Consider the following 13865-nt stretch of genomic DNA (forward strand, 5'->3'; position numbering starts at 1 on the left):
CCAGGTGAGGAATGGTGAGCTAGCACATCTCTGAATGAGTGGAGATAATGTGGCCACAACTGAAGGACCAGCAAGTAGACCAGTCCCACGGAACCTCTCTGGATGAGAGGACAGGAGATTGATCACTTGTGCTCCAGACAGCTGCTCCTCACGAGGAGACTGCAGGACAGCAGTTTCCTACAGGTTTGAATGTCAGGAGACGAAGGAAAGCCATCATGCTTTCAACCATGGCGAAGTCTTTTTAAGGACACTGGGTTCACCAAACTCACTTTCTAATCACTTTTGGAAATTACCTATTTAACTATCTTCAGGCTAATAGAGAGCTTCAAAATGACAAGTTTGCAAAGTCACCTGGTGAGTTTACCTTCATTTCAGAATAAAAGAAAACTATAAGCTTAAGAATGTAAAGAATTTGAAATAAAGCTAAAGACTTTCATTCAAAAAAGTTATAAACGAATTAAGGGACAGACAAATTAGGACTTTTAGGAATATTAGGACTTTTGCTGTAAGATTTTGGAAATAATTATATAAATAGCACCTTCGTGGGAACTAAATTATTTAATCTACCTTAAGTCATAACAGAAATTCGAGACGTTATGATTTCAGAAACTCGACACTAGAGGGGACTAAAGATTCCAGGCATAACAGGAAAACAGAAAAAAGAGAAGAGAGATAGGCTTGCCTTTTGTCTTTGGTCAACTTTGGGACAAAATGACAGAAAATGGTATGACTTTTGAAATACTGTGGGAGATATTTGCAGAACAGGGACAGAAATTAGCAGCTACGATGTCAGCAAAGTAAGAAAGAAAGGAAAAAGAAATCAAAGAGAAAGCTAAAAGTGCAAGAAAAGAAAAAAAATAAAAATAGAAAAAAGATACAAAGAAGTAGCTTCCGATCTTCTTTACATCAGTTATAAATACAATTATAAATTTACCTCTTACTCTATGGTTACAACATAACTCTCTTCTTTCTATAATCTATCCTGTCTAATCATCAAAACCATAAATCATAAGTTCATTTTGTTGTTTCATGCAAAAAGTCTATAACGGGTTTCTAGTCAGCAATAAATGTAGATATTGTCTTTTCCCTGATCAAGGAAGTCAATTTAGCCATCTCAGCAACTTCCATAATCTCCACCAACCACTCTTCCATTGTGGGTAATGCCAAATCTTTCCATCTTTATGCATACAATAATCTTGCTGCTGTTATCATGTACAAAAACAAAGTTCCATAACTTTTTTCAAACTGTTTGTCCCTCAATCCCAAAAGAAAATCCTCTGATCTCAATAATATATTAATTTTTAAAATCTTCTGAATCAGTGTATGTATTTGAATCCAGAATTTTCTAGCTTTTTTAGACATCCACCAAACATGATAAAATGTCCTTTCTTGTTGTGCACATTTCCAACATAAATTTGAAGTGCCTTTATACATTCTAGACAATTTCTCTGGTGACATATACCAACGGTACATCATTTTATAAAAATTGTCTTTAAGGTTATAACATAGTGTAAATTTCAATCCTTTCAGCCACATGTTTTCCCATTGTTCCATCTGTATATAATAACCAAAATTTTTAGCCCACTTTATCATATATTCTTTCACATGTTCTTCTGTTTCATATTTCAGTACAAATTTATACATTTAGCAATTACATGTTCATAATTTATACACAATTCTGTTTCAAACTCACTCTTTCAATGTTCAAAATCATGAATTCTTTTGTCTGCTTTAAATCTTTCTAATAATTGTAAGTAAGAGAACCAATGACAACTATATCCCTCTGCCACCAGTTCTACTCTTGATTTTATTTTACATTACCCTTGGCAATATTTTAGTATCTTGTGATAAATTAGCCATTTGTGTTTACCTATTATTTCTCATCTATAAAATGCTTCTTGTGTTGAGATCCACAAAAGTGTTTTTGGGTACAACCTGGGTTTGTATCTATTCCTTATTCTCAATATGGCATGTCTAACATAATTATTTTTAAAATCCATATTAACTTTGACTTTGCTGACCCACAAATATCTATGCCACCCAAATCTCAGGCCATGTCCTTCTAACTCCAAAAGCCCTCTATTTCTCAGCAACATCCACTCTTTCATCCAAACCAAACAGCAAGCTGAAAAATACAATTTCAAATCAGGTAGACTCAATCCTCCTTTTTCCTTTGCATCTTGTAACACCTTATATTTAACTCGTGTTTTTCCCCCTGCCACAAAAAAATTAGATATATCCTTTTGCCACTGTTTAAATGGTGCATCAGTTGTCAAAACAGTTGTTGTCTGAAACAAAAACATAATTCTAAGCAAGACATTCATTTTTATCACAGAAATAACAGAAATGTTAACTATTATCTATAGAATTAAGCTTGATCGTGGATTGTAACATTTTGAGCATTCTCAAATTTGTTTGTTTAATCTATAGCTATCCAAGCCTGAAATTAAATATACACACAAGACAGTTGGAGATTTTATTATGTCAGATATTATTTTACAAAGCTCCAATCCTCCACCATCTGCAATATCAGAAACATATTTTACTAATTTACATCTTAATCTGAATTACTTTTCAGATAACTCATTGGCTCAAGATGTCCTCAAAGCCCTCACATAACATGACTGAAATGACTTAAAGCACGATCAGTGGTGTTCAAACTTCTTGTTTGAAGAATTTGGCCTGTGCTCTTGCATTATCCTCCTCTATTTCTTCGTTGGACTGCAGCTCCTGAGTGCTGTGGGTGAGGCGGAATATGACAACTATGTCATGCAAAATAGGGTTTGTCTCCTGAAGGCTTACAATCCACTTGGCCAAGGTAGCCTTGTTTTCTGCCCCAGCCATACACATGGCAAATACAGGGCCCTCTTCAACTGCAGGGAAAACACAAAGTACAGTGACATCATTCTAAGGCAGCCCTTACAAAGAATTACTGGTGGGAAATGCTCAACTTAAGCATCAGAGTGACAAATGTAAGCACCCCAAGGCCAATTCTTCATTCAGGCAGTCAAATCCCAGAATACAGTTTATGGATGGGACTTTACACAAATCCCAGGTCCTGAGAGCCTACGTTTTCATAAGAGAGGTCACAGACAAGCAGGCAGGCATTTTTCTACCAAATGATCATATGAGACAATGGGGTTTAAACTAACAGGATCCCTTAACACTTGGTTCTCCTATCCTTTCCTAGTTTTAACTTTTGGAGGGATTTCGTCCTTGCTGGGAATGGTCCAGAATGTTTGTTACTTCTACCATACAGAAGATAACACCCACATATATGATGGCTACCTTTATCTGTGTCAAATTCATAATCATCCAGGACATCTCGTTCCAGATCAATGTCCAGATGCATGGGGTAGTAGAAATTCCTTTCTGGGTCAATCACTTCCACCATCTGTGAAGAGAAGCAGGGAAGTACTATTATTTCTTCAACAGCAAATTAAATGATCTGACCACAACCCCGGTATCTTTGGTTGGGAGAAGTGAGTAAAAACATCCGATTAGACTTATTCCTGTATTCATCTCCATCAAAGTTACATGCTTCATAGGATATGGCAGAGCAATCTGTATGATGTATTTTATTCTACCACTCATTCTCAATTTTCAACGAAGTTTTGGACATACCCAGAGCATAGTAAAGTTGTTGGTCTCTACTAATCCTGATGGATACTAGTGCTCAGGGTGTTTTTCCTGAGCCAGCCTATCCCTTCAGATATGCAACAAAGTATAAAAAACATTTTTCCTATAGAAGCAAGTAATAGCTCCCAGTTGTTTTTTTCTCTGCTTTCACCAGGCAAACTTCCTTACTAAGCTAAATCCACATAAATGAGCCCCTTTTTTCCATTTTTCCTGTAGCTGGAAGCCCTTTTTCCTCTCCAGTCAGGATTTTTGGGATCCCCAGTTTCATTTCTTTTTGCTTCTACCCACTTGCTTTGGAGCATTTCCAGCAGAGATTTTGTTTAATGTGCTTGTTGTTGGACTATTTAAACAAAAAAAAATGTTATCCATCATTCTGCTGCCCTTCCCCCCTCCTCCTTCACTTCCCAGTAGCTGATCAGAATGGAAATGCTTTGTTGGGGCTTCAGCTCTTGAACAAGATTTACCTTCCAAAACCAACAATAAATGCTTACTTTTCTATCTCAGCTAAGACCTTAACACTAAAAATAGCTCCTAACCATTCAGATACCAAATTCCTTTGAAAATACCCACTTGGTTACGTTGCTTCCATCTCTAAAATTTCTAGGCTGCACAAACTCTATAATGTAGGGATAAATTTCCATACCCTGGATCGTTTTTTCCCCTCCCCACATGACTAACTCCTCACATGCCCATTTACTGTACACAGTTCATCCTTTTTTTAAAAGTTCATTTTGCACTGACACACGCTCACACAACTCCATCTGGTGCACTTCAGCACAGTGATTACATGCATCCTTCCATGTGTAGCTCAATGTTACAAGCAGCCTTTAAAAAAGATAATAAATATTAATTTACATTTTCTTCTGAAGGCTCTGCCCTGAGCACATAGTAATAAACACACTTGCTCTTGAGCCATAAGCGAAAGGGGCCCTCAAGGAAAATAGGCTTTTCAGTGTTATGAGAAGCCAACAGTGACTGTTGATCAGGGCTCTGGATTCCTGAAAGGCAGAGAAGAGAGACAAGAACAGGTTATAAAGTAAAGGTTAACCACCACAGTCATTTTAAAAGATAAACTTTGGAAAGAGTATGTCCTCTTTAGTAAATTAAAAAAGATTCATCGTATATATTTTTTTCATTCAAAACAAGAATTCTCAGCAAATCAGTGATGTCCAATGAAGAGTTTAGAAACCAGATCCCAAGAAATCCAGGCTGAGATTTCTGGATAACTTCCATGAGTGTTTCAAATTTTAGATCCTTCTTTCTATTCATGGTGGCTCCTTTTCAATTTTTAAGCTGGCAGCCAAAGCACTATAACTTGAAGAAATTTTATAAATCAGTATTTCAGCTTCACTGCCACAGCATTTCTGTCACTATACAATTCTCCTGTGATCTATTCCTAGTTCTAGAAGAGATGAGATAACTAGAAAATGTGGAGAACTAAGTGTTAGCTATCAGAAAGATAAGCAAAGAAAATGCATGCAAAAAAATTCCTTATTCTTTCCTTTCTGACCAACCTGTTACCATTCTAGTTTCAACATTTGTATTTCTGTTCTGAGCTAATGAATGAGGATTGAACAATCTACTCCAAATGGGACAGAAATATCCATGCTTCCCAAGTCTATACAAGTCAAGCAATATCTATACAAGTCAAACCTTGTTGCATTCTTATCTGTAACTCTTCTTTTTGGACCTGCTTTATGCATTATAAAAATAACAAGAGTGCAAACAGTGGCTGCTGCAGAGATATAGATATAGAGAGTCACACCATTTTTGAGGAGTTCCCTTTGTTTCCTATGAAAGGAAGGGAGTAAGGAGGCAGGCAAGAAGGAAGAAACCAGACTGGTCCACTTCCCACACACACTTGAAAGGAGGAAATCAATTAATTTGCACTGAGAGGAAAACCTCTTGCAGAGGAGAAAATTAATCTGGTCCTGAAGATTTACAGTCATTCAAAGTAAAGAAGTATTTTCCCACCATGGGTTTGCCAGTCAGGCATCAGTCCCTTCATCCTGCCCTTCACACTTTCATTTTTGTTAGAGAAAACTAAAGCTGCAATTAAATAGGACTGCCCTTTTGTTGCCATTTAGCCTTTTGCCTTCTTCACTGAGCAGCTGGTAAGATTCTTTTCTTTTCCTTTCATTTTGAACATATCTAAAGAAGCCTCCTAGTCTTATTTGTCGGTACAGTGGCACCTACAGGCATTGTGATGGAAGTCCCAGTTTTGTTGCATATTCATTCAGTCCTTAAATCTGAGATTATCCAGCCAGCACAACAACAAGACATAAAGAGATCAGTACCTACGATATGTGGATGATTAATTACTTTTTCAGAGTCCAGAATTTCCAAGTGGGGGATCTGTAAACATTAGGATAGATTTTATTCATTGGTGACACAAATCTTAGGAAAGGGGCAACAGAATAAATTACAGGAAGCAAGTAACAGACAGAAGATAAGGATGAGGATGAAAAAGAAGAAGGAGGAGGAGGAGGAGATGATATATGAGTAGAGGAGTAGATGGATAAGGGAAGGAAGTATAATTCTTTTAGACTTACACTTTATACATGCTTCCAGAATATTTTCAGATTTAGCTTTCATTTCCTTGAGAGCTCTTAACTTTGGGGGTTTTTCTCTTAAAAAGTTAAGATTTTCATAATTAAACCTAACTTGCTAAAAGTCTTCTCTGATTTCAGGAATATAGCTATACATTTCACACAAAGCCAGTGGCCCATATATCATAAAAGGCCAAGAGCTCAGGATTTTGAGCTTTTCTATTGAGGAATTTGGATGTTTTGACACAAAATGGTAAAGGAAAAGTACTACATTCAAAGAAAACATCAGTACTTCCAATTAGTAGAGAAGCTAATCATTTCAAACTGCAAAGTAGATCATCGTCTGTACTAGCAGGATTCCCAATTTCTCAATTTACCTGATGTACTGTAACCTTGGCATTCAGGTCAGCTGCAATCCTCTGCAAGCTCAACTTTGCAAGTCCAATAGGATCTTCTGGCAGAGGAGTTGGGACTTGGTAAGGACTGATATGCTTAAATTTAGGAAACCAGTACATGATCCTCTGGTATTTCCTTACAGGGTTGCTTCTATCACCAAAGATTTCGAGCAGCAAAGACCTGGTCTCCTTGTTTGGCATGACACCTTTAAGACAAGAGGAAGGACAAGCTTGTCAGGAGTGGGAAGAAACTGTTTTTTATGTACCCATTACTGACACTTATCTGCAAAGAGTGAGATATCAGTGAAAGAAACCATGGACATAAACATCCAGATTTGTTGGTCTGCCGCTGACAGAAAGAGCCAAGGGGAGCAGATTGCTCAGTGAAATCAACAGCGTGCTTCTCAGAGCCAGGTGGAATTCCAAAAACATCTGAATGCCTTCATGTCAGCAACTGACTTCAAACTGGTTGGTTCAACAGCAAGTACAAACGGTAGTGCTCCACCACTTTCTTCCCAAAATTATTCCATTTCTTCACATTAAGATGAACAAAAATACATAATATCCCACTACAACCAATGAACTATGTTGTAAAGATCTTTCCAAAGCAAAAACCAGAAAAAACTTCTCCAAGTGACTGGAAAGTTCTTCATTAACAATTATTTTATCAGCAGTGTTGGTCAACATCCTATGCTAAGGTTATTCATGTAACACATAGAGCATTTTTTAAATTGAAAGCCAATTTGTGGGGATGGAGGATCCCATGTTTTTTTTCATATAAATATCATTAAAATTTCCTCACCCTTGATGGCCCTCTTGCTCTTTTATGTACCTACCATAGTGCTCCATCTGTTCAAGCACATGGACACCACAATCCTGCTGCCTGGGGTAGTATTTGAGCATTTTTTGATAAATATTTTGAGGAATAAACACTTTCTTAGGGAAGACATCCAAGATTTTGTTGTACACATTGACATCCTTCTCCACTCCATATTCTGGCATCTTCCTCAGAGCTGCATAGATGAAGTCTACATGGCCCTTGCGGTGGATATCACGCTTGCAGAAGATGTCCACAGCTTCCTGAAATGTAGCTTTAGTTTTTTCATGTATAGATGTTGCCTCAAAGAGATCTTCAGTTTTCATTAAGGATTGGTTGGTGGATTCTTTGTCATGTTTTTCACGATTCTTTACAGTAAAATTGGAAGTGCCAAGAACTGTGCTCAGTTGAATACTTCTCACAGGAAGCAACCTGGAGTTCTAAGACCAGCAGACAAAGGTTATGAAGAGATGTAAGGACTACAGACCACAGTATCTGTCACAGAAGTATTGCAATTAAAGAGACATACATTTTGTCTGAGAATTCTCAGAAATTAAGAGAAGTTCTTAGGATTTTTTTGTACCTGGAGAGAAGAGCTTCTTTGAAATTGTAGAAGATCCTTTTTAAGGAAGGAACCTCTTCTTGCAGAGAGCTCCCCAGCCACTAATAATGCCCTCAGGCACTTCATGACAGGCCATCTGCTTTTCAGAATCAGAGAACAAAAAATTTGGGATCTATCTACTCCCTACTACAGCGCCTCCAGAAAAATCAAAGACCTAAAAATAGAAGAAGATGAAATTATGGTTTCATTTGACATCCACAGCACTGGATATATATGTCCATATATCCAGAACTAGTGAAAGAATCCACAGCAGCACTACTACACAATACACCTGACCTAACCAAATACTGTATCCTGAGACCGAAATACCCAGAATCATGGACCTCTGCCTCACTATCTACTTTCAGTTTGATGGACAAATATACCAACAAATCAGAGGAACACCCATGAGATCACCATTCTCAGGACTGATAGAACAGACCGTCCAGGTAGTCCTTGACTTATGATGACAATTGGGACTGGAATTTCCATCACTAAACAATACGGTCATAAAGTGTGATCCCATCGCTTAGAGACGGCAATCCCGGCAGTCCCAGTTGCCATTGTTAACTGAATCCCATGTTCCCACAACCAAAGTCAGCGGGGAAGCCAGCAGGAAATTGCCAAGTCCCAGGCCGGCAGGCAGGTAAGTGGCTGTTGCTGGGTGGGGGAAGGAGTGAGGGGATGTGCGAGGGATGGTCAGGGAGGGTGTGCGAGGGTGCATAAGAGGCACTGTGTGAATTGGAGATGATGCGTGAAGGTGCAGCATGGGTCGGGGAGGGTGCGCGAGAGTGCCGTGCGGGTTGGGGAGGGTGTAGTGCGGGTCAGGTAGGGGGTGCAGGGGTGCACAAGAGGTGCCGCGCAGGTTGGAGAGGGTGTGTGAGAGGCACCATGTGGGTCGGGAAGAGTGCATGGGGATGCACATGTGGCCGGTGCAGCATGTGAGCAGAGGGGCTGGAGGAGGGTGCATGGGTGGGGGAGACTTATGCCAGCAACTTGTGATCTTCCTTGCCAGCTTCCTCTTTGACTTTCTGGGGAAGCCAGCATGGAAGGTTGCAAATGGTGATCATGTGATTGCAAGGTGCTCAGCAACTGGTCATAAGTGTGAATGCCAAGCATTCAAATTGTGATCATGTGACTGCAGGGTGCTGGGATGGCCACAACTTCAAGGACCAGTCATAAGTCTCCTTTTTCAGCACCGTCGTAACTTTGGTCACTGAATGAATGGTTGTAAGTTGAGGACTACCTGTAACATAGCATCTAGAAACTATAGCATTCCCACACATACAACCAAAAATATGGATCCAGTATGTAGACGACACCTTTGTCATAATAAAAAAGGAACAACTACAGAAGACAAATGAAACAACACATCTTCAAAGGAATAAAATTCACAAGGGAAGAAGAAAACAACACACTCCCCTTCCAGGATATCCTCATCAGCAGAGGAAATGACAGCAAATTAGAAATGCAAGTCTATCAAAAAACAACCCATACCAACCAAGTGCTCCATTACCAAAGTAACAACCCAACCTCCCACAAGAGGAGTTGTGTAAGAACATTATTCAAATGAGTTCAAATGCACTGCAGCAACCCAGAATGCCAGAAAAAGGAAACAGACAGCCTATACAACATCTTCCAACAAAATGGATGCCCATGCAACTTTATCAAAAAGTGCCTGATCTCTCAACCCATTAAAGCACAACCAACACAAGCTGTGAAAAGGATAACCCTGCCATACATCAAAAACATCTCAGAAACAACCAACAGACTACCACAACCAGACAGCATCACTGTAGCACACAAACCAACTAAAGCCCTCCAAAGCATCTTAAGTAAACCAAAAGTCACAGCAACCCAAGAAGAAAAAACAGGAGTTGTCTACAACATACAGTGTAAGAACTGTAACAACCACTATGTAGGATAGACAGGCAGAAGACTAGCAAAACACATCCATGAACACCAGGTAGCAGTCAGAAGACATGATGAAAACTCCTTAATCTCACAACACGTGGACAGACTCAACCATCGTTTCAACTATGTTTGAAACCACAGTCTCAACCATAGTTTCAAGACCAAGCTAAATCCAAAAATGCTAGGGAATTCCTGGAAGCTTGGCATTCAGACAAATCAGTCAGCAATGGACACATAGAAATAAACCATATTTACACACCATTCAAAAGAGACAATAAAAAAGCTAAGAAGAAAACAAAAAGATCAGAACACATCCTCTCCAGCAGCCAACACCCAGATAAGCAGGAATTAACACCAGGCAAACAATCAAGCAGAAAACAATATCCTAATCAAGGGACTACCAAGGAGAAAACCACTTCCCCACCAAAACTGGCAGGGCAAGTTACTGTATATAAACAGGGAGCAAACCGGCACTGATGTTACCTAGTTGGGTAATGAAACGTCTGCAAGCTAACAACCAAGCTCAGAGAGCACCAAGGACTCCACAGTTTTGGAAAAGCTAGCTGTATTGAAGGGCTGGAAGCCATGCCCATCAGTTACTCTTGAGATGGAAAGCTTGCTAGGGATAGAGGAAACACATTAAGATTCCTTAGGTAAGGGAAATTATTAGGATACTATTGCCTTTCCATCATTCATGTACATACACAATGTATATCCCTTCCACAGAGATCAACAACATTCTGTAACTTCCTCTCAAACATTCCAAATTGCTTTGTCCCAAAGGTTTATTGTCCAGACATTATAACAAAGTGTGTGAATTAACAGGGGAACTATGTTGTTTTGATAACTTATTTCTTGATGTGTGCATTTTATAGTCAAAATTCACCACAAAAAGTGTTCACAGACCAATTCTGAGGTCAAACACAACATATAAAACTATGGAAAGAAAGCAATCAAAAGTTGGCAGGAAAATTCACATAAAATAGTAATTACACATTACTTTTTCCATGTGTAGCTCTGTACCTTCATCCCCAACTTCATCCCCAACTTTAATGATGGAGCTTCATCCTTCATCCCCAACTTTAATGATGGAGAAGTGATGTTTAGAGAGCACCATTTGCTATAGTATTTTAGGATCTGAAAAATATCAGAATTGGGTAAGTCATGGTATTCCCTATGACACTCTATGGAAGCAAAAGTTGGACTTTGAAAAAGCAGGATAGGAGTAGTACTGACACCTTTGTGTTGGAGAAGTTCCTGAGAATATCATGGACAGCCAAGAAAACAAAGAAATGGATCATTGAACAAATCAATCCAGAGTTCTTACTTGAGGGACAAATGACCAGGCTCAAATTGTCCTACTTTGGACACATTATGTGAAGACCTAGTTCTCTGGAAAAGGCTCTAATGCTGGGAAAGATTGAAGGAAAGAAGAGGACGACTGGCAGCAAGGTGTATGAACTCAGTTACAGTGGTGATAAGGGCAAGATCTGAAAGACCAGGTTAGGGACAGATCATCTTGGAGAAAGATCTATCTACAGGTAGTCCTCAAGTTACAACCATTTGTTCAGCAACCATTCAAAGTTACGACAGTCTGAATGAAGGGACTTACAACTGGTCCTCCAAGTTCCAGCCATTGCAGCACTTCTGCAGTGATGTGAACAAAATTCAGGTGCCTGGCAATCAGCTCGCACTTACGACCAGTTGCAGCATCCTGCGGTCACATGATCGCCATTTGTGCCCTTCCCTGCTGGCTTCCCTCAAGTAAATTCAATAGGAGCCAGCAAGGAAGGTTGCAAGTTGCTGGGGTAAATCTCCCCCATTTCTTTGCTTGTACGCACCACACCTTCCTTCCCCCCTTTGCTCACACATCCCCCACGCCCTCTTTCCCTGGCCTCCCTGTGAATGCAGACATGTACACATGCACCCTGTGCCCTCTTTCCCTAGCCTCCCTGCGACTGCACACACGCATGTACCCCACATCCTCTTTCCCTGGCCTCCCTGCAATTGCATGCACCCTGTGCCTTCATTCCCCGGCCTTTCTGAGTTTGTGCTGCATTGAGCACTCCTCCCACCAACTCATGCATGGCCTACGCCAGGTCTCCCAGGGCCTCCCCCACCCCCCTGTGGCACCCCTGCGCTCCTTACCTGGGATTCCCTCCGCTTCCCACTTAATGTCCCTCATGTCTTAGGTTACAATGACAACCAGGACTGCCTGGATTGCTGTTGCTAAGTGATGTGGTCATGTGATGTTGCGCTTTATGACTGCATCGCTTAGTGATAGCAATCCTGGTCCCAATTGCAGTCCTAACTCAAGAACTGCCTCTATGTGGTTGCTAAGTGTCGAAAATAACTTGATTGCCTGTAATCAATTAATATGGGATTTGAAATCTGTATTATACCTCAATTCCCAACTCAGTGGCATATACTGATTCTCATCTAGCTAAATATAGCACAAATATATCTACACATAATTGCCCATAATTCCAGCAAACTTCCTCACAACTTTTTAAAATATTCATGCCCCATTCTACTACTTGTGGCTCACTCTCAGCACTCTCGGCTCAGCCTGCACATCCTTCAAAAAGCTAGGAAACATTAAATATACTGTAAAACCCAGAGCCAATAGGAAACAAACACATACACGTTTTGGTCATAGAGATATAAGAATATATTAAATGTCAACCGCGTCTACTGCATGTTTGTCACCCTCATGCGTTGTTTTAGCTGGAATAACATAGATATGGACAGCCACGACTACTACAGAATTTTCCCAGTTCTGGCACGTGCTTCTGTCCCCCCCTCCCGCAGCCCCCTAACCCGTTCCCTCGACAGGCGTCCGCGTGCCCCTCTCACGCCCCTGACCTTCCTCCGTCTGCACCGCCATCCTGGGGTTTCTCCGCGTGACGTCTTCTCCGCTAATTGCTCGGATTGGTCCCTAAAGTCCCGCCCCCTCTCAGGCTCCCCCTGGCTCGGGTCGGGCGGAGGCGACCGGAGTTACGCGAGAGCGGCCTCGGACGGGAGGCTTCCTGTTGCGTTAGCGCAGTCATTCTCAACCGTGGCAACGTTAAGAGCGGTGGACTTCAACTCCCAGAATTCCCTAGCCAGTGTTAGCGTGTTCGGGAGGCGCAAGAGCGGATGGAGAGCGCGCGCGGGTTCCTTAGGTCGGGGTTGTGGTTTATTTATCGGGTGGGCTTCTGCCGGGGGAGGCTGGAAGTCCGCTGGGTTGGCAGGCTGGCAGGGTTTTGTTTTGTTTTTTAAGCCACTCCGGTAAAGTGGCTGCTGGGGGAAAAATCCTGTGCACATTGGACTGTGGCTGGACTCCTGGTGACGTCATCCTGACCTGCCTTTAGCAGTAATCCGTAACTCAACCTTAGCTCGCATCATCTGTTTGCATCACAAGCAGCCTGCGAGCTTCTATTGCCTGATCCTCGTCTCAGGGGAACAGTCAGCCTTTACTTGCTCCACGATTGATTCGTTGCTGTTTTCCCTTGCAGTCTGTACTCTTCGGGCACATCCAGATAACCGGTTTGGTGCTGTCCTCCAGTCCACGAAGTGGCACGCAGAATGTCGTTATGAATTCCCTTACTCACTCACAAAATGCAGAGCCAACCTCAATTGTGTCTCCCTAGCGCGGGTAGAGGCTATCGGGCAGAATGCAGTTGCTTCGGTGCTCTGCATGTTCTCTGCCCATCTGCCTGGTAAGGGCTGACAGCCAGGAGGGTGACAGGCTGGGTACTATAGCAGATCTATTATGCCAAGCACCCGCTGCCAACCTACCTGTTTGTGAAAGGTTTACAGGCCAGATTCTCAATATGGTGCTTTTGCTGGTGAAAGCCTATGCTGGTGAACTGACATCAGTGAAAGTGTCCTGCTGGGTAGGTGCTTGGCCAGATGCCTTTGCTCCAGCACCAGCCTGGCATGACCCAGTCAGGTCTGGCAGGAAGGAT

The 13865-nt window shown here is 41.3% G+C and overlaps 1 protein-coding gene across 2 annotated transcripts; it reads right to left on the reverse strand.

Moving 5' to 3' along the window:
- Window positions 1-523: 523 nt before the first annotated feature.
- Window positions 524-12907, reverse strand: ECSIT (ECSIT signaling integrator). Of its 2 annotated transcripts, none has more exons than XM_007423035.3 (8): window positions 12781-12907; window positions 7984-8176; window positions 7420-7840; window positions 6566-6789; window positions 5937-5994; window positions 4495-4637; window positions 3289-3394; window positions 524-2873 (listed from the first exon to the last, which is right to left on the reverse strand). In XM_007423035.3, exons 2-8 carry the CDS (start codon window positions 8086-8088, stop codon window positions 2656-2658), a joined length of 1275 nt encoding a protein of 424 aa, XP_007423097.1. In that variant the 5' UTR covers window positions 8089-8176; window positions 12781-12907; the 3' UTR covers window positions 524-2655. The 2 variants fall into 2 exon arrangements, with proteins under 2 accessions (XP_007423097.1, XP_025019058.1); XM_025163290.2 differs by lacking the exon at window positions 12781-12907 and adding an exon at window positions 12560-12706.
- Window positions 12908-13865: the final 958 nt, after the last annotated feature.

Source organism: Python bivittatus, unplaced genomic scaffold, assembly GCF_059951505.1.
Source record: "Python bivittatus isolate LINGU-HERP-01145 unplaced genomic scaffold, Pbiv_v1 ctg000220_np1212, whole genome shotgun sequence".
NCBI lineage: Eukaryota > Metazoa > Chordata > Lepidosauria > Squamata > Pythonidae > Python > Python bivittatus.

Coding starts and splice junctions, on each gene's coding strand:
- ECSIT (XM_007423035.3), bottom strand. CDS start 8,088: ATGAAGTGCCTGAGGGCATTATTAGTGGCTGGGGAGCTCTCTGCAAGA. Junction 6,790..7,419: donor TGAACAGATGGAGCACTATG/GTAGGTACATAA, acceptor CTTGTCTTAAAG/GTGTCATGCCAAACAAGGAG. Junction 3,395..4,494: donor CAGAGCCTTCAGAAGAAAAT/GTAAATTAATAT, acceptor TTCTCTTCACAG/ATGGTGGAAGTGATTGACCC.